The 19,654-nt window shown below is 40.0% G+C and overlaps 1 protein-coding gene across 2 annotated transcripts in view; it reads right to left on the reverse strand.

Annotated features, from left to right (window-relative positions):
• Nucleotides 1–51: 51 nt before the first annotated feature.
• flt4 (fms related receptor tyrosine kinase 4) overlaps nucleotides 52–19,654 on the reverse strand; it is a 38,579-nt gene continuing 18,976 nt past the window's right edge. Inside the window, exons 5-30 of one of the 2 annotated variants that reach the window (XM_029511761.1) lie at nucleotides 19,453–19,618; nucleotides 18,515–18,654; nucleotides 18,269–18,440; nucleotides 17,486–17,603; nucleotides 15,991–16,175; nucleotides 15,446–15,611; nucleotides 13,152–13,287; nucleotides 12,470–12,578; nucleotides 9,742–10,095; nucleotides 9,075–9,221; nucleotides 7,909–8,040; nucleotides 7,273–7,379; nucleotides 6,047–6,182; nucleotides 5,446–5,550; nucleotides 5,132–5,245; nucleotides 4,399–4,487; nucleotides 4,078–4,192; nucleotides 3,824–3,918; nucleotides 2,757–2,879; nucleotides 2,457–2,568; nucleotides 2,169–2,268; nucleotides 1,942–2,047; nucleotides 1,710–1,834; nucleotides 1,367–1,487; nucleotides 1,168–1,253; nucleotides 52–640 (exon numbers count right to left, since the gene is read on the reverse strand). In XM_029511761.1, the coding sequence (XP_029367621.1) occupies nucleotides 421–640; nucleotides 1,168–1,253; nucleotides 1,367–1,487; nucleotides 1,710–1,834; nucleotides 1,942–2,047; nucleotides 2,169–2,268; nucleotides 2,457–2,568; nucleotides 2,757–2,879; nucleotides 3,824–3,918; nucleotides 4,078–4,192; nucleotides 4,399–4,487; nucleotides 5,132–5,245; nucleotides 5,446–5,550; nucleotides 6,047–6,182; nucleotides 7,273–7,379; nucleotides 7,909–8,040; nucleotides 9,075–9,221; nucleotides 9,742–10,095; nucleotides 12,470–12,578; nucleotides 13,152–13,287; nucleotides 15,446–15,611; nucleotides 15,991–16,175; nucleotides 17,486–17,603; nucleotides 18,269–18,440; nucleotides 18,515–18,654; nucleotides 19,453–19,618 (3,579 nt within the window). In that variant the 3' untranslated portion in view covers nucleotides 52–420. Of the gene's footprint in view, nucleotides 641–1,167; nucleotides 1,254–1,366; nucleotides 1,488–1,709; nucleotides 1,835–1,941; nucleotides 2,048–2,168; nucleotides 2,269–2,456; nucleotides 2,569–2,756; nucleotides 2,880–3,823; nucleotides 3,919–4,032; nucleotides 4,193–4,398; nucleotides 4,488–5,131; nucleotides 5,246–5,445; nucleotides 5,551–6,046; nucleotides 6,183–7,272; nucleotides 7,380–7,908; nucleotides 8,041–9,074; nucleotides 9,222–9,741; nucleotides 10,096–12,469; nucleotides 12,579–13,151; nucleotides 13,288–15,445; nucleotides 15,612–15,990; nucleotides 16,176–17,485; nucleotides 17,604–18,268; nucleotides 18,441–18,514; nucleotides 18,655–19,452; nucleotides 19,619–19,654 lie in introns of both variants that reach the window. The other variant, XM_029511760.1, reaches the window with a different exon arrangement.

Genomic DNA, 19,654 nt, shown 5'->3' on the forward strand with positions numbered 1-19,654 from the left:
AAGTAATGACAGCTGCACGTTCATATTAATCATACAGCAAAGAGCGAGAAGAGACAGTTATTTATTTCTTCCAAAATGAGTCATGATTTGTACAAATAGAGCAAAAATATTCTCTACATAAAAGATAAAAATAAAATGTGAATAGAAAATACAGTTTGTTTTTGTCGTATTGCTGCCACCCAGTGGCTGGATAGAAGAACTTCAGGCACGTACAGCTCTGCTGAGGCGACGGCCCGAGAAGACAAATTCAGAACATTGAGATGAGTAGAGGTCAACTCTGGTCATATGCATTCATAAATGATTAGTTATATGTCAACACTGTAATGTTACTAAATCCTATACACCTCCCACAACCTGAGCTGTCCACTTTTTTTTTTTTAAACCCCTTCTGTATATTCAGGCCGCATCTTTTAATAAGATTTATACGTTGGAAGAAGCAAGGCAGGGGGCGTCTGGGGAGGAGAAGAAGTCGCAGAAACCGTCCTCGGACAGATGTCCATACTCGTTGTTGTAGAAGGTCTGCCCTGACAGCTGGCTGAAAAAGTTGGGACGATGCACAGAGCTGGTGGCGCGGCTGCTTTGACCCAAGGAAACATGGGATGCTGTCAGGGGCTCTGTGCTGCTGCTGCTGCCTACACGACTGAGGAGACACACAAAACAAATAACGGGGGGGGAAAAATAAAATTATCGAAATGACAGTGTACAGTTCAGTGCAGCATAGCTCATAATACGCCTGTTTGAGATGTTGCTTTGTTGTGAGCTGTTCTACGTCTGCTCTTTGCTTTAAGTAGGAGTCAGTTACTTGATGAATGCGTCTTATTCATCTCTTGACCTTTCTCAGAATATCTTTTTTCCATACACCCTTAAATGTATTTAACAAATTTAGTCCCTTCTTTTTCATGACTCAGACTTTTGCTTACTTATCTATGCCTGAGTTAAGACACTGCCGACGTGTTCCTCCTTCGCAAATCTAGTGTAGTTTCGCTCATAAGGCGGAGGGGTGATACCACGCTATACATTTCCAAGCTCGAGAGGATGACTGTTTTCATTTGGCTCTAAAATGCATGACGTCCCCATAAGGACTAAGTGCACTGCAGTCCAGACACTCACTGCACGTTTGTTTCAGTTTTAGACAGTAACATGCATCAATGCTTTTGGGTGATCAACCTTTTTGAGGTGGTGCCACTGTGCTTGTGTTCAATTCTCTCAAATTCTTCAGAGGCCAGGACCATCCCGCTGTCTGTCTGGTTATCCTGGAGAGAGACAGTTTCACATCATGTGAATTAACTTTTAGCTGTCCCCATTGATGTTGTTATTCAGTCACCAGCCGGTTCACGTTCCTTTGATGAGTAGATAAAGAGCTTACCTGTTGAGCTTTCTGTTGGTGGATCTCCAGGGGCAGCTCTTCAAATGTCTTCACTCTGGGTTTGTATATTTTCGAGGGCCCCACAAAGACACAGCCAGCAAAGGGCACGCAGTTGTAATATCTGCTCAGGATGGAAAGAGATTTGCATGTTAAACCAAATGAGCATCCTGGCACATTCAGATTAAAACAGTACAGGATATTAGTACTTTGATTCATATTGGGCAGTTTCTTAATGCAAAAAAAAAAAAAAAAAAGAAATAATTGTGCATATGTGTGGTTTGTTTGGTATCTCAGCTTTATTCCTTCATTTTTACAGTAGTGAGGATACAGGATTCAGGAGTACCTGGTGGGTAGTGTGTTGCAAGCCAGTCTGAGCTCCTCTTCAGACGGTGGCCGTGATGAGGCCTGTGAGAAACCATCATCTTCTGAGCTCTGTGAGCGATTCAGTGGGATATAATCCTTCCCATCCTGAGGCAAAAGCAAATAAGATTTTGATCAAGACCTGAATAATATTCACAAATATAGAGCTAAAACATAACTTCCTAGGATGAATATCTCTGGAGCAGTGCACTTGCAGGTAGACTGTTGTCTTGCAGCAGGTCTCCCAGGATTTGCATCAGAGAAGGAAAGGTTGGTCTTTCTTTGGGTTCACCCTGCCAGCAGGCCAGCATGATGCCATATCTAACAGGAGAGGGCAGCATCATAACAACAAGGACAACACTTAAATGTTTGTCCTTCCTGACTCAATAATATATTGACTACTTATTACTGAGAGGGAGAATAAATTTAAGTTCACGCTTACATTTCAGGGGAGGCTGTTTCTGGTGCTCTCATCCTGACGCCGTCTTTCAGTCGTTTGCAGAAGTCCTCGTCAATCTGAACCCCCGGATACGGAGACGCACCTGAGGGTGGAGAGATAAAGGAAGATGGAGCCTTTTTAACGGATCAAGAATAGAAACATTCATGAAGAGTCTCTCTACTTTTACAAGCTCACAGATAATATACTCCTGAATACTTTTCAAAGAATTTAATTTCTATACATGATTTTGTTAAGAACCGATGAAATGAAGGTTCTTTGAATTGTCTTTACCGAGTGAAAAGATTTCCCAGAGGAGCACTCCAAAAGACCACACATCACTCTGGCTGGTGTACACTTTGTCAAAAATGCTCTCCGGAGCCATCCATTTTAAAGGCAGACGGGCCTATGAGAACATTAAAAACATATTACAAGACAGCTACATAAACAGAAACGGCACCTATCTTTAGAGGTAATCAATGTGGGTGGTTTAAAACAACAAAATAAGGACCTTAATGATCTAATTGTAGATGGAGATGGATAATAAACCCAGGAGCCTAAGTCTACAGTGGAGTGAGTGTGAGGATGCCATACATTGCCTTTCCTGACGTAGTCTGGGTCTTTGTATATGTCTCGGGCCAGGCCAAAGTCACAGATCTTCACGATGTTGTTCTCTGACAGGAGAATGTTCCGGGCTGCCAGGTCTCTGTGGATACACTGCAGATACACACACAGCCAATGATCATCATCACCTTTATAGGAATGCTAGCATGCATGTTCTCTGCTCTGAATTACAGCTTGACAGACACATGTTGGAGCATGATGTCATCTTTAATGATCTGTTGAACTAAAACCTTTCTCTTGTGTGTGCCAGTATGCCTCTGAGGCAGTCTGTTTGACCAGGACTGGACTGTGTCATAGCCAGACTGGGCTCTGTGTAATCGCTGCAAGAGGATCCAACAGCAGTCACAAAACTGTGACTCTCTGATCTCCATGTCATCACCTGAAAGTTTATATGGTAAACAAAACACCCCTAAAAATAGCTGTCTTATTTGGCCAGAGCTACAGATTCATCTAAAAGTTCTCAGTGGGTTAAACCTGATGAGCAACCCTTTTTTATATAGTCTTTTGATACACTTTGTATTTAAAAAGGAGCAATTATACCTTCTCTACTATAATTTTATGTAGAATTTATATAATATGTAGCAATTTGGCCAGATTAGATTTATATTCTCTGGTACTAACTTAATTTTATTCCAATATAGATCCTTTCCATGCTTGCATGTATGGGAGAATATTTTTTATTTCAGGCTGACGATGAGTTCTGATGCTGAGTTCTTAAAATGAAACTCTTGTCTGGGAATGTCTAAAACCTTTTTTAATATTATTGATGCTTTATGTGTTAAATATTAACTAATCAAAATTTTCATTCCACCCCTGCCTTGGACAGTTAGAAACTGTGTGCCTCATTCTTTTCATTGTAATTGCAGTACGGAAAAAGCAATAAAAATGGGATTGAAGTTTTCATGTGTGAATTAGTGTACGCCCAGCTCCAGATATAAAACCTCACGTGGCTAATCAAGAAGCACAAAGGACTGAAAAGATGATAAATGCATTATAAATACAATTCACAAACTGCATTTATAATGTTCACAATTAACCTTTCTGGAGGCCAGGAAGTCCATCCCACGAGCCACCTGAAAACTGTAGCAAATTAAATCTTCTATCGTCAGAGGTGTTTTCCACAAGTCCTCCACTGGAGAGCGAACGAGAGCAGGCGAACACCCAAGGAGAGGAAGAGGATGAGAAATTAAGCCACATTTATAGCTTGATGAGGAGTGAAATAACTTGTGTATCAGAAAAGGCCCACTTTTCTCCACAGCAGGACTGGGATTTGATGCATTAGCTGACTGACTCTGAGGACTGGTGAGCCGGAACGAGCAGGGAGAAGGCGGCTGATGAACTCTTTGATCCATCTGACCGGCTTCAATCATCCTTCTAACCTGGCTCTGGGTTTTTGGAGAGCGATCCTAAGTAAGGAAACAATTTAATGCATCATCTACAAAATCAATACTAAATAAATAAATAAATAAAAAGTTTTAGTTGGTTGCTCGTGTTCAATAAAGGAAACAGAAAATATACAACCTGAAAATGTATATATACATTTCTGATGATTCTGTCACGTTATCACAGTAACACATATACAAAAGAGCAGAAACTGCTCCAGCTTTCATACCCTGTATGGGAGGAAGAACTCTCTCTTGGCTCGTAGGAAGTTGGACAGATTCCCATATTTGCAGTATTCTACGATCACCATCAGTGGACCTTATTAAACAGCAAACTTAAATATCAGCAGTTGTTTTTTGATTATGACAATACCACATAAAAATGCTTTAAATGTGTTAAATTTCATATTATTTTCTAGCTTGATCAAAACATCAAGATAGTTTCTCCTCTTTATTTAGGAGCTTGTTTTGTCCTCATATAACATTCAAAATAGTGAGGGACTGCACTCTTTTAGTCCACCAAGGCCAACAGTGTAGCCAACATTTTCAGATGTACACTCTGCACACATAGGTCAGTTAGATTTTTGGACAAAGAAAGAAAAGCTGTTTTACTATTTATTTTGTTTGCTGTCTATAAAAAGTGATATGAAAGCTACCAGGGGGAGACACAATAATGCAAACATTTAATAAAAGGAGAATTAACAACAGAATAAATAACACCGCAAACAAGGTCAGACTGCAGTAATATTCAATCTAAAAGTTCATTTAATAATATAATGACTATATAATTAATAAGGTTTAAAAAAAACTTTTCATGACGAGATTTTTCACAAATATGATACTTTATCACAACAATTTGTCTACACCTGTTACACTGAAATTCTGCAGCTATATGTCATAGCTGATTATGACAATCACACAATTAAAATATTACAATTATCATTTATCACTGTGTTGACTCACCGTTTGGTTTGGTGCAGGCTCCTAACAGGTTCACTACATTCAGATGGTTACCAATGTGAATCAGTATCTTTAGCTCTGACATCAAAGCTCTGTGCTCGCTGGCTGTGGCACCCTCTGAAAGTGGAAACCATAGGATCCAAGATTAAGCACAAATCATTTAGTTTATAATACATACACAGGTCATAACAGGTCATATGCTGCGCACACAATACTTAATATATAGATATTAGAGTTGTTTACTCTTGACCTTCTTCCAATGTGTGCATCTGGGGTGTCTAAGGAAGCCTCTTACAACACTCAATGACAGAACTCACCCTTTAGCATCTTGACAGCTACTGTGTCCAAACTGTTGCCCTTGCTGATGCCGTAGATTGATGCTTCAATTACTTTTCCAAAGGCACCATGACCTAAAACTTTTCCTGTGTCATGAGGAAGACAAACATGGCACAACATTCATTGATCAACACAGATACACGTTTAGTCTTATGTGAAAACCCAAACAGCTGTGGTTGGGAATAGTCCTGAAATGTAAATGCAGCTGGTAGCTCTGTGGAAACAAGGTGCCAGGAATTAGAGCCTGAATTGCAGCATTTCAAAAAAACAACACGTTCCCATAAGTTGCTGTTGTGGAACAGATGCATTTCCTCAAGGCCTTTTTAAATAAGCTGTGCTCGGAATGAACACATACTTAACATTAACACTTCACTTGGCAGCACTTTGCCCAGTTGGCTGCAATCCAAACTCATGCCATTACTGATTCTTGAAAATGGGAAAGTAATTCAGTTTCATCCATCTATTCGCTCTCAACCCTGTCCCTTTATCTCTGCGCATATACCTCCTCCCTCCCATTTGTTCTTTTACCCAACATCCATCAATTTATTATGCTCTTTTCTCCCAGGTTTTCAGGGAGCTCACCCAGTCTGAGTCTGTCCCTTGATATCTCCCACTGTGAGGAGTCGTAGGGCAGGTATTCAGACTGCTTATCCAGAGGCACTTCTCCTGGGTCCATGATGATTGACAGATATCCGGTCTTTAGGTCTGCCGGATTGACCTAAAGTGCAGACAGAGAGAGTAAAATGCTAGGTAAATCAACCAGGATGGGCTGCAGAGCAGAACTGGAAATATTAAACACTTCACAAAGAGAGAATAAAAGGAAAGTAAACATGCTGCAAAAACACAGGCCAAATAATTTATTCAATTATATATAATGTCTTTTTTTTTTCATTTATTGAGAGTAATTTTTAATCACTAAAAGAAAGAAATGAGGTGCAAGTGAGATTGGATTTGGGATTAGAGTTAGAATTAGTCACAGCTCTGGTCCTAAACTCTGCAATAAATCTTACATAATTATTGTATTTCATATTTTCAGATTAAATTAAAGGGAAAGTGATTTATGCAAAAGATATGCATCGCATGGCTGGGAAGAAAATCCAATTTAATTTCAGTTGGACCTACAACAGATACGTGTTCATTGGTATTGAGGAGGTGTTCTTCTGCTGTTATCACCTCAGACAACAACAAAATAGTATTCAAACTGGAATGCCTGTCACCCCAGGTAAGATTATTTCACGTGTTATTTAATTTCCTGAAGGGAAAAGTCAGCTGACATTTTGTAAGAACCTACCATTCAATACTGATTATTTGATAGTTTTCATGTGATAATATACCTGATTATGCTCAAAGGCATCTAAACAACACAGTTTCTCCATTTTGGGTGGCTTTCGTGACAGACCTGCTGCCTTAGAGAAGTGGAAACAGGATGGGAGTGGGTAAATAAGGAGACATAAAAAAAAAAACCCTGTCAGTCAATTCAGTTTGTGAATGTAAATTAATTTGTTAATGAGAGTACCACCCTACAGTTTTTGGTCCAGTAACTGTCTTTGTCTATTAAATAAGTGACATGACAAATCAGTTTGGGCGTCATTACGGGCCTGCTTGTTGTTGGAGCCACTCACAGTTGCAGCCACTAATTGGGCTCACTCCCAGGAGGAAGTGTCAGCATCTCTCTCTGCAGTAAATCAAACTGGATGTGCTCATACACAAACTTTAAATGTGACGATATGAAGGGTTAAGGGGTCCCCATCACAGTCTGACAACTTCTCGCACACCCAAAGACAAAATGAAATGTTGTGCCCTCTGACCCGTTTCACATTGCAGTAAATGAGGATGAGCAAGGCCCAGAAGAAAACAGCGATGACTCCAGTCCCGATAAGGATGACTATCTCCACATTGGCCTTGTCACTGGAACCTTGACACACACACACAAAAAAAAGAAACAAAGAAAGACAGTTGCTTATAGATGTGAATGTTTTAACAGTCAGAAACCCCTAACCTTTCTCTCTTTATGACATTACTGTTCATCACCTGTAGGAGACGCTGTATTACAAACTATAGATGGTGGTTTCTTGCAGGCGCCTTGCATTAAATCTTTGTTACACCATGGGCTAAACTGATATCGACAAAATGACAGTACAACCATCCATCACAAAATAACTTCCTGTAAACCCATTAAAATATTCACTCTGTATATGAAATGTTGCAGGAGTCAATGGCTTTGGTTTTAGTCTTGAGGGCAGTCCATGAGGAACGCACAGAAAATTAGTTTAACATTCAGACCTCCTGTATAGTTTGTGAAGATCTCAACTCAAGGGCAACTTGAGCCTCAGTGCACTTGATAAAACATATCAGTGTTGAATATATTCAAGAGTCTCAGAGATTGCAAGAAGGAGTCAGCCCATATATGTGTAAGTATGTGTGTGTACATGAGGCTGCCTCACCGATGACCCTAACAGCGGCTGAGGACTGGACACATCCACGTTGGTTACAGGCTTTGCAGGTGTAAAGTCCTGCATCCTCCTCTCTGACCCGCTGGATACTCAAAGTGCGGTTAGAATCCTGCAGCTGGATTCCTGCAAAGAGGTGACACATGATGATTATTGACACACACACACACACACACAGATTGACAGCAATAAAACAATGTACAATGACTTACATCATAAATTCAACATTTCTTTGTTTATTCACACTCCTCTGGACTTCACTCATATATACTCTTCCTGTTGGAACATGTGGATATAGTACATGTCCCAACAGTTCTTCTGAATGAACCCAGAGCAAAAGCTGACACTCACATCCACATTTACCACCCCCTCTCCTCCATTACTGCCCCTTCATCTCCTTCAAATGTTATGAAGAGAGACACTGAGAAATCTAATGAGCCATACCTATCAGCCTGCAGGGCCTCCGTGTGTGTGTGTGTGTGTGTGTGTGTGAGCGTGCGTGGGTGGGTGGATGTTGGTGTCCACATGTGCAGCAAACACTTCCATGCAATTTTTGCAATTTCTGTTCACTATGTTTGCTTGACAATACATGTGGTTGAGCTAGTGGGTGGTTATGTATCTTTGGGTATTTGTGTGTGCCCATATAAGTTTTACTGGTAGGACATTTATCATGATGGAAAGTGCTACAGAAAAGAAAAATTGGCGCTATCTACCAAAGTTGGCAGTATCTGAATATCAGCCTAACATTTAATATAAACCCTAATATTTAGCAGATTTTCCTGGGAACTCACTTGAACAGAGCAACTTTAGGGGGAGTAAATGAGTCCAGCTACATTAATAGAATAGAATAGAATAGAATGCCCTTTATTGTCATTATACAGTACAACGAGATTGGAGAGCTTCTCCCTTTTCAGTGCAGAATAAAGATAAGTATAAATATATTGAATAAACATAAGCAAACATAAGTGCAAAAAATTATAATTTATACCCTGTGCAATATTTTTGCACAGGGTTTAAGTTGTATTGCACATTAAAATCCAGAGGGACAGTCTTCCTGAGTAACTGCTGAGCGTGTGTGTGTGTGTGTATGTGGATACTGGGTTCACAGGTTCACAGGTTCTGTAAATGTTTGTATCACCTGTGTAGGTGTGTTCACGCACCTGACATTTGGTGGAGAGGTTGATTGTCTTTGAACCAGGACAGGCGGGGCAGGGGTCTGCCCTCAGCATCACACTCCATTCGCAGAGATTCTGTCACATTTACTGTCTGGTTGGTGAGGCTGCCCTTGTACCGAGGTGCCTCCAGGGCTACAGAGGGAGGAAGAGGCCAAAAGAGGGAGAAAAAGAAATTGACAATCTGACTGCTGTGAACAGTGTGATGATCAATTAGTGGGCTGTAGAGAAATGTGATATTAACTGAAGGGTCTCTCAAGATTGAAGAAAGAGCAAAAGTGAAAAAATGACCCTTGTGTACATCTGTCCTCCAGGCACTGATGCAAAGCTACAACAGACCATGAATGAAAAATGGATTTGTTTGTGTCTTTCAGCCCAGCAGCATTTCAGCTCTGTTTTCTATCAGTACATATTTATGTTATGCCACCAACACCAGATACTCTCTCTATTACAGTGTTGATGTGGGGTTGCATGGGTGCTTTTTATGAGTGTGCATGTATATTTAAACCCACAGCATCTCAGCACCAGCTGTACTGTGTACTATTTTATGTCTTTCTACAGGCAAAGGCTAAGTTTTTCTCATCAATAAGCAATGGTTTCAGTTGCTCTTCTCTGCTTATGTGTTTCCAGAGCTTTCATCTCTTCTAACTCTCACCTTTGACATATCTGACCAGGCACTGTTTCTCCCCGTTGCGTCTGCTCTGAGCCTCACACACATAATTGCTGTCCTCATGCAGATGTGTGGAGGGGATGGTGTAGTCCAAGACCCAGCTGTTGGAGTGCTCTTGGAAAAAGAGCTGGCCATCAAGTGCATTGGCATAGAGGTGCACGCTCCTACAGTCCAGCTCCTGGGGCTTGCCTTGCTCATCCTGCAGGGCTTTGGGGTCAAGGCGGTACCACTGCAGCTCCTCATAGGTGTAATTGTCAGCACTGCAGCTCAGTGACACATTTGCCTGCTCCATGGGATTCTCTGAGGAGTGAGTGTCCACGCTGAACCCCTCAGGAATGGCTTTGAGGACACAAGTTGGGAGCAGGGTAACAGTTAGGTAACCTTCGAAAACACAGATTGTGTCCTAGACATTTATTAAAAGGGGTTCCTTATTGAGTAACGTTGAGTTAAACTTCAAACTTGATCCCACCAACTCTACTTTTGCTTTGGCATTGATGACTTATAAGCCAATGAGAAAACCACCATAGCCCCCTCCCTGTAGTACTGGTCACAGTTGTTTTATATACGTTGACCTAAATATAAACTTACATTGTGGGTTGTAATATCTCTGTCCACAAAAAGAGGATGACTTCAAGCTTTAGTTTCTTTGAGTAGGATGGCTTTGCTATGAAACATTTTAATTGCTTTACTATGCTGGCTTAAAGGTACTATAAAATTTTGCATAAGTGCACACTCTAATACACAGTATAAAAGGATTAAGAGAAAGAACTACATGACCAGGCCCTATGTCTGAGAAATCTTGAAAAGTCACAGTCATGGAGGCTTGTGCTTAGGGTTTCATCTCCCAGGCTTTCAGGAGACCGTTCAATAATCCCTACAAGTTCTGTGGTAGAAAAATGCTACTGAATTTTTTACATCTAAATTTCCAGTGCTGTGAACACCACATATTAAATTATGTGGCTCCACTGTAAAGGGGCAAAGGCAAAAATTGACACAGTCCAGAGGTGGATAGTAATGAAGTAAATTTACTTGAGGACTTTACTTAAGTACAGTTTCTGAGTATCTCTACTTTACTTGAGTATTATTTTTGGGGGACATTTTTCCTTTCACTCGACTACATTTGGAGGACAAATTCACAAATTCTCACCTCCATTCTGCCATCATCCTGCATCTATGACAAGAAGTACTATCCTAAAAGGGGGCAGAGGAGGAACTAGAAATGGAGCACACAGCACGGTCTATTAATCAAAGTGAACAGCAGAGACAGCAACACGAGGTATCACACAGCACAACCACCAGTGACCAGATCCCCCATAGACCTTCTTTATGGTGTCCATATAATATGTTTTGTAGCCAACTCCTACTGAATAGGAAGCAAAAAAGCAGAAATTCAAATTCAAATTCTTTCTTGATCCCCAAAAGTGGAGCTGTGTGCATATTAACCAAGCGTTTTAGCATAATATCTCATGTGCCACAAGTATCAACATACATTTGAATATAATTCTCCATTGCTGAGCCCATTTTGTGTTTGTAAACCTGTCATCATCTAATCTCTGCAAAAAAAGAGCTGTTTATCTGTCACGTTGGGAAATAAAGCCATGATGTAAATGTATACGGTGACTCGAGCAGGGTTCGGTTCAGTAACATGTCTAGGTTAATTGGTGACTTTAAATTGTCCATAGAGTGAGTGATGGACTGGGATGGATAGAAGAGCAAATTCCCCAGAGACCAGACCAGGACACAGACTAGAGGGTAGACCAGGAACCATCCAGAGACTACACCAGACCCCTGATCCCCCCACAGACTAGAGACTAGACCAGACCAGACCCCTCCACAGAAGAGCAACGGAAAGGAACGTATCTGTCGGAAATATTCTCCAAAGGGGTCAATAATAATGCACGCCCCCCCATCAGTGAAGCGGCCATCTGAGTGCTAAATGTCAAGTCAAAGGAGAGTCACTCACTGAGCTCAACACAAAGAAGTTGACTATCATGTTCTTCAATGGAGATCTCAGTAATCGGTGGAAAACCAAAGAGCATGGGGATAGAAGAAATTAAAAAGTTTACAGTGGATTTGATATTTCCACCAAAGTTGTGGAACATGTGTTTCATTGTTTTATTGTTATGTTTTTGCTTAAATGTGTGGAAGCATTAAAGTTTTCAATTATAACTAATGAAATTGTCTGTATTTCATTACTTAAAACACTGTCTCAGCGTTAAATTTGTGTAAAATGTTAAAAACCGAATTTTCAAAAATTAAAAACGGAAAAAAAGAAGAATATGGGAAGAATTAAAACAGATTTTATAGGGCTCTAGGTAACAACCAAAATGAGTCCAAATGCCTTGCCTTGCCTTCAACAAGGATGGGGCCAGTTGAATCTCTCTTTCCTCCATTAGTGTAGTTTCCTCCTTGTTTTGGTGCTTACTGCACATGTGTATGTTCCAGAACCGACTCTGCAGTGACATCAGGACGTCCCACATACAAAATGGAGGCAGACAGCCTGTGGTTTCGGGTTTTTTTTTTTTTTTTTTGACTTTGGGACATTTTAAATCAATTCGGAAACCTATTAAACAAGAATCATGATTCTTATATGAATTGATTTTTTTGGGACACCCCTAAAAACCATTATAGGTTACTTTGTGGGAACCAATCCATTCTGTGTACCTAAATTTGTACAACTAATACGTGGATACACACAAGCACAAACACTTACTGGTTACGTAGAAGTAGATCAGCCGCTCATCTTTACCAATTTTGTTTTCAGCAGAGCACTTGTACATGACAGAAACGCTGGCATTTCGAATTTGTAGCCTGCTCACAATCTGTTAGGTGAAAGGAGATGGTAAGGTTTTAATTCTTCTGGAAGAAATCATATATTTTAAAAAGGATCTGCAGTCTGCTGTCAGGTAATTCTTTTTCAGCTAACACAAACATGATTTTGCGCTGACCAACAAGAAGCAAAGTCAAGTTATGACTGTAAAAACATAAATACATTTCATTAATGCACGAGTCCTTTCATGTGATAAGTTCCTCTGATGGTTTATATATCTACAGACGTGGGGATGTGTTAGCTACTTGCATGTGTGTCTGTTTATAATCAGTCTTTACAGGAAGTCTGGAGAGGAAGACTGCTCTAAATATTTTTCCTGTGGAAATGGCTCTCGATTGAAAAAATTTGTTATGGAGCTCAGAATTTGGGACACCTATATAAAAACATTGTGGTTCACAGACGAGTCCACTTACATAAATGTCTTTTTTTGTGGGTTACATCCTATCATATTCTGTCATTCTTTTACAGATATTCCGATCCTACAATCACACTGTGAAACTCATGACTATGAACAGGTACATATTTGGAAAAGGGCAGTAGTAACCATTAAATCATTGTGATTAACCTTTTGTCGTCTATCCACTACTTCCATGGATGTTTCAATAGCTTCAATTTCATTCACTGCATTTTCTGGATTAATGTCCTGCCAGTTCTGACAGTCTGCGATCCTGTCACTCCGGCCCTTCCTGTCTTGTCGGACCCTGGAGAGAAAGACAAACACATTTACGACATCTCCCCTCATTGACATGCACAGCAGAGAATGGGCAGCAGAGGGAGAATTCAGAAGCACATCAAACCAGACATCTTGAGGTTTTGTGTGAATTTTTTTCCCCTCATGCTGGATTGCATTTCACATCTAAGCATCAGCTCGTATCCTAAAGCCAAAGCAATTATGCTAAGTGTCCTGGCAAGTAATGGAAAAACCACAGTATCAATTTGTATTATGAAACTCAATAGTGTGAATGTTTTACCAGAGCTATTCATATATGAAATGAAATGTGCTGCATTTTCTCATAAAGACAACACTCAGCTATTTTATTATCGTTCACAGTCACTGCCTCATTTTTGTGAATTTAGACTTTTTTTTTTTTTAAACAAAAAGCACTTGCAAAGAACCGCCTTTTCAGTTCAGACTGAAATTTCCTCAAGTGTTCTAAACAAATCAAACATTTCATTTGTAAAATACTTTTGATTGTGATTAGCTAGCAAATGTTAGGAGGTTAACACGCTAAACTAACAACACTATCGTAGGTGCTAAACATTAAAATAAGCGTCGTAATTGTGAGCATGTTTGCATGTGGAAGTCTGTTGTTCCAAGTACAGAAATTACTGAGATGTTAAACAATTTTAAAAAATGTGCAGTAATTTGGGTTGATAACCATGGTATCTTAGTTGAGGCATACATTGTTTTCACATGCTTAGGATGTAAATTGCTATATGGCTACAAGATTGCATTAATGGCTTCATGAAACCATACCACAGGTCAGTTACCATACCAAATCCAGTTTGTGTTAAATCTATGGTATGGTATGATATATTACCACACATTTTTCTTTAACTGTGGCACTGTACAGCCATATATATGAATACCATAGGAGCTTTCTGAGGTTGTTTTTTTTTTTTTTTTGGACACAATGAGTATATTCATCAATACTAAATATAGTATTCTCCAGCAGATTTGGCAGAGTAAGACAGCACCATATGGAAATAAACACAATATATTACCCAGTTAGCCTTGGCTCCTTTAAGAGGAAATAAAATCTGTGCAATGTCACTAATATACAGAGTAATAGTCCTTATAGTTAGACTTTTATGAATTCACTCTCTTGCTCCTTTATACCTCAGCAAAACAAGTTTCGTTTAAAGTCTTACATCATATGCTGGACCATCAGATTTAAAAAATCAAATCCAATTCTTATAAACCAAGGAAAGGTCAGAACAACAATCTTGGTTAGAGCCCATGAAATGTCACAGTAGATGTACATGACAAACAACATGAACTGTGAGGCTGAGGTCAAACCAAACATACACAATTTTCAAAGTTTCGGTGTGTCTATAAGAACAGGGTGGGTGCCTCAGTTCTGCACATATGTTGTACACCCACTGGAAAAGGTCAATAGAATAGCAATAAATCCAAATATTTGAGCACTGAGGAACATTGAGACAGGTGAGGCAGGTGAATATGAGGATATTCAGAGGAAGTAATCACACAGCAGGGGAAGCAAATGAAATGTACTACATGCCTGTCTGTACTATATATGATTGTCCAGAGAGTCCATTAAAACATACTGTGGATTTCGGCAGAGATGAGGGTGGGGAAAAAAGCCATGTTTATGCCTGGCAATATGTGCCTGTGTGAGTGTGTGTGGGTCAGTTTCTGTGTGCGTTTAAGCTTCAGCAACATATGTGTGATAGCCAATATAGTACACAGATGAGCTCAAACACACCTAGGTGCGTATGTTCATTTTGGAGTGTATAATGTGTTTGCCTGTAAGTCAGAAAGTGAGCATGCTGTGTGAGAGCTGAACCATGGCAGATCTGCCGCAGAGTAATGGGCACATTATTATTCCATGGGAGGAAACAGGTTCAACATCAAACAGACACACTTTCCATTTGTCTGTTCTTACTTCAGTTTCCTACTTATCTCTGCTCTTTTCATCCACCTCCACTTCACCTCCTTCACCACCTCTTTCATTATTTCTTCACTCTAAGTCAGTTTGTGATTGCACCCCACTTCTCTCCTTTTTCCTGTGCTTTTCAATCAACCCATACCTGCTCCAACACTGGTTACACAGAGTTTCCAAAGATATATCACCCTTGTGTGTGAGTGTGGGTATATGTGTTAGAAGTTTTTCTTACAGTCTGCTTCTAGTGCTGTTAAGAACACAGGGGCCCCAGGCTCTCCACTGCCAGCTAATGTTGGGAGCTGGGAGACCAAAGGCAGTGCATGTTAGAGTCTGACTGCTGCCGCTGGGGTAAGGACTGGACGGCTCAGCCAATTCTTTCTCATGAATCTGTGGGGGAACTGAAGAAGAGAGGAGAGACAGTTAAATCAACCCATACATACCATAATATTTAGGGTGACAAACATATCCCAATGTAGATTGGCTGGGCAGATCTGGGCGGGCAACAACCTGATCTAGTTTCATGTCTGTCACCGGGAGAAAATAACTCTTTAAGCTATTAAACATTTTAGCTCGCTTGTTTTTTTAGTTTGAATATATTTGATCAAAATTATAATATTACCGACACACAATAAGGACGTTATATGTAACAGAAAAAATTAAAAAATTAAAATGTTTTTGTATTGATAACTTCTGGTTAATTATGTGGTCAAAAGAGAGAACCATAAAATTAATGCCAGAAAAATATTTTATCATGGCACAAAGTGACAGTTAAGTTACCATTGACAACAAGTGTGATGTTGAGCCTCCTCTCCAGTGCAGCGGCACTATTTTTCAGCACCACTGTGTAGTGTCCCGAGTCCTCCTGATCAACAACCTTGATCTCTAAAGCATGATTAAGATGGATCTTCATCCTTTTCATCTTGAACTCTGGGCGCTGGATTATCAGCTTTCCATCTTTATACCTGGACAACACAAACACACACACATACACACACACACCCACACACACGGTTTAATATTGCTTTTGGAAACTGTTGATCATATTTACAGTTGTGGTCAGGAGTTTACATACACTCATCACGTTTTTATCACGAATTTACATACAGGCTCAAATATATACATCCATTCACCTAACTCTTTAAATAAGTGATGCTAAATTTTGTAGAATGTCTTTTAACTTTACAAGGCTATTAAAGGCTATTAACTTCTCTTTACTGATCATGATCTACTGTAGCTGGTAGTTTCTCTTTGCCAGCATAAAAAGGATTTGTTTGACAACACTAGTTTCTAATGAACTCTGTGAAAATCTAAGAAGGGAATTGTAGATTTACACAAGTTGGGAAAGTTGTTTGGAGCCATTTCTAACAACTACAGATTCCAAGATCAGCAGTTCAAACTATTGTAAACAAGTACAAGTAATTTGAATGTGTCACCACTTTGCCAAAGTCTGAAAGGAAACTGAAAGTGATGGAATACCAGTGTTACTGTTCACAGTAAAGAAAGCTTTACGTCGCCATAGACTGAGAGGGTGCCGACCAAGAAAGAAGCCCCACAATGCATTTGGCCACAATGACAAAAAGTTTGTTTGGAGGAGTCAAGGTGAGGCTTTCAAACCCAATCACCTAATAACCTAAGTGTCAAGCATGGTGGTGGTAGCAACATGCTTTAGGGCTGTTTTGCTGCTAGTGGTACTGGTTCACTGCACAAAGTAGATGGAACAATGAAGAAGGACTACCTCCAAATTCTTCAAATTTATCTCAAATCAACAGCAAGATGGCCAAAACTTGGGCACAATTAGGTGTTCCAACAGGAAAATTATCCCAAACACAAAAATGAAACAGATAAAGCAGGACAAAATTAAGCCTAAGGAATGGCTTCCATGCCCTGATCTCAACCCCATTCCCAATTTGTGGACATTGCTTAAAAGCTGGGTCTGTGCCAGGAAACCAAGCAATTTAAATCAGCTCTACCAACTCTGCCGAGAAGGGCGGTCAAATATCCAGCCAGAGTTATCCCAGAAGCTTGCTGATGGCTATAAAAAGCCAAATATAAATATTTGAGCCAGTATGGACTAGAGAAAATCCAAAATAAATTCAAATTCCCGTTATTAAAAATCATTGAAGATGTACATTGTGTAATCATTCCACCCTGAAAAAAGAACAGTTCAAATAAATCATTAAAAAGGCACAAAGTTAATATGACACTCATGCCCATGATGAGTGTGTGTGAACTTCTGAGCACAACTGTATATTTGAATATATTAGAATCTTACCATTGTGTTTCAGGTGTGGGAAAGGCAGACACATTAACTTGCAATTTGAATGACTTCTGGCCAGCAATTACCTCCACCTTTGGTCCAGTTCTGTAGACGAGGTTGATGAATGGTCTTTCTGGAAGAGGAAATATTCACTTGTTCAACAAATGAGAAATTCAGAAACTCCTCAAGTCCCACCTGAGCTGTATCTGTATAGTAATTTCCATGTGTTTGGATTTGTCAGCACCTTTTCATGCTGATGTTAAGGCTGCAATTCAGAGCAGTGCTGTAGATTTCTTTCGAACTAATTTTTGTAGACACCACTCATTCTTCTTAAAAAATAAATGCAACATTCACCACTATGATCCAGACGGAAATGTCTAATGAACTGTTTGATAGATTTGAAAGCCTGCACTTTGAGGTTGACATGTGGATTAGAGTGACAGGTTTTAACAACTGTAGGATGAATCATTATGAAATCTGTATCACACATTCACATTTGTTGAATGGATTGACTTATTAATAACTTTAATTTGTCCAATACTGATATCTACCAAACTAGAGACATTGTCGTCAAGTGTACTTTGTTAAAATCCTTAACATAGATTCATAAACACTAAACCTCCTTCACATCAGCATATTAGCCATGTCATCGAACCAATGTCCTGCTGTGAGAGAGCTCACAGAGCTGCCAATATGCCATTAGACTATTAGCCTTGTGTGTGGCTAATGTGGTGTTTGGACTACGACACTGACCTAGTGAAATGGTGGCAGGCCAGTTCGTACTGAACTAGTGCTTACCATGAACTATGACCTGAGTTTGTTGGGTTTGTGTTCTGTCCATGCTGGTCACGTTGCAGAAGTATGGGCCGCTATCTGTGACATTGACAGTGTGGATGGTGAGGATGCTAACCACCTCTGTGGCATGAGACAGAGGTTCACGATGGGGCTTAATCTCCACGTAACTGTTGGTCTGGTAAGAAGAAACTGATTGTGAGTATCATGAAACACCCTCAGAAATTCAGGTTAACTGTTGGTGCTCCATACCTGTTTGCCAGGGTAGGACCACTGCATGTCTACCCCAGTATTGAACTCTACTGACGCTGTGCAGTTCAGGGTGAGGGCCTCACCCACCATCAGCTCCACTGGATCCTCAGGAAACAGCTTGACATCATAAACCTGACTTCCTGTCCGGGAAAAAAAAAATAAAAGGGGTAGCGAGAAACAGGGACAGAGGGGAGGCGACAGTGAGAAAGGTCATGGTGACATGGTCAGCAGTTTTTCCTTCCTTTTTGGACCAGAGGAAATGACATTCCTTTGCACCAGGAGCCATCCCAGTATAAAAAACTGTCTATCACTAGTTAACAGTGTTTCCATTCATGTACCAAACTATATATCCTATAAACCTCAGTTCCAGGTTAAGAGAGAAAGGTGAGGCTGCTTTGACCTGTTGCCCTGATTTTCAAAGCACACTTGCAGTCATGGGAAATGACATAAGGTAAAAAAAAAAAAAGAACAGGTGATGTCTGTGCAGGAGACTGATCCTGCTATTGCTTTTGGCCAGTGGTGGGTATGAGTTTCCTTTGGTAGTCTGAAGTGAAAGGTAAATGAGTTCACACAACATAGCAAAGACCCTCCAGGTCTCTTGGAATCCACCCAATGAAAGAATATCTCAAAATAAAATCTTGTCCTTTCATCTGATTTTCTTAGAATTGAATTCTGCCCTACCAACTTTTCTATTCTGAAGCAAGGAAGTAATGGACATGAAATAAAAGTTTAAAAAATAGCATTAAATTATAATATGCTCAATGATAGCCCCTCAGAACTATGATTATAACACCACCAAGCCGATTTCTTTTTCAATAAGAACACTTTCTCAAATTTGAATTGGGTTAGCTGTGTTTCTTTAAGCTGCTTCAGTTGAAGTTTGCATGAACATTTTACTGAAATGCCAGAGACTGAACCTTCAATTAAGTCTTTTTCACCTGCGTTGTGGATCAGATAGTTGGTAGATCGGTAGTCCTTGCCACCCAGCGTGGCGGCACAATGAAATCCAATGAGCATAGTCGCACTATCAATTATTGGTCTGGGAATGGACCAGCCTTGCTTGTTGTCCCATGTTATCCCACTCTGCTCCAAAATTGGAGGATACTGAAATAATATACACAGACACACACAAAAATAATA

The sequence above is a fragment of the Echeneis naucrates genome, chromosome 10 (assembly GCF_900963305.1).
Source record: "Echeneis naucrates chromosome 10, fEcheNa1.1, whole genome shotgun sequence".
Lineage (NCBI taxonomy): Eukaryota > Metazoa > Chordata > Actinopteri > Carangiformes > Echeneidae > Echeneis > Echeneis naucrates.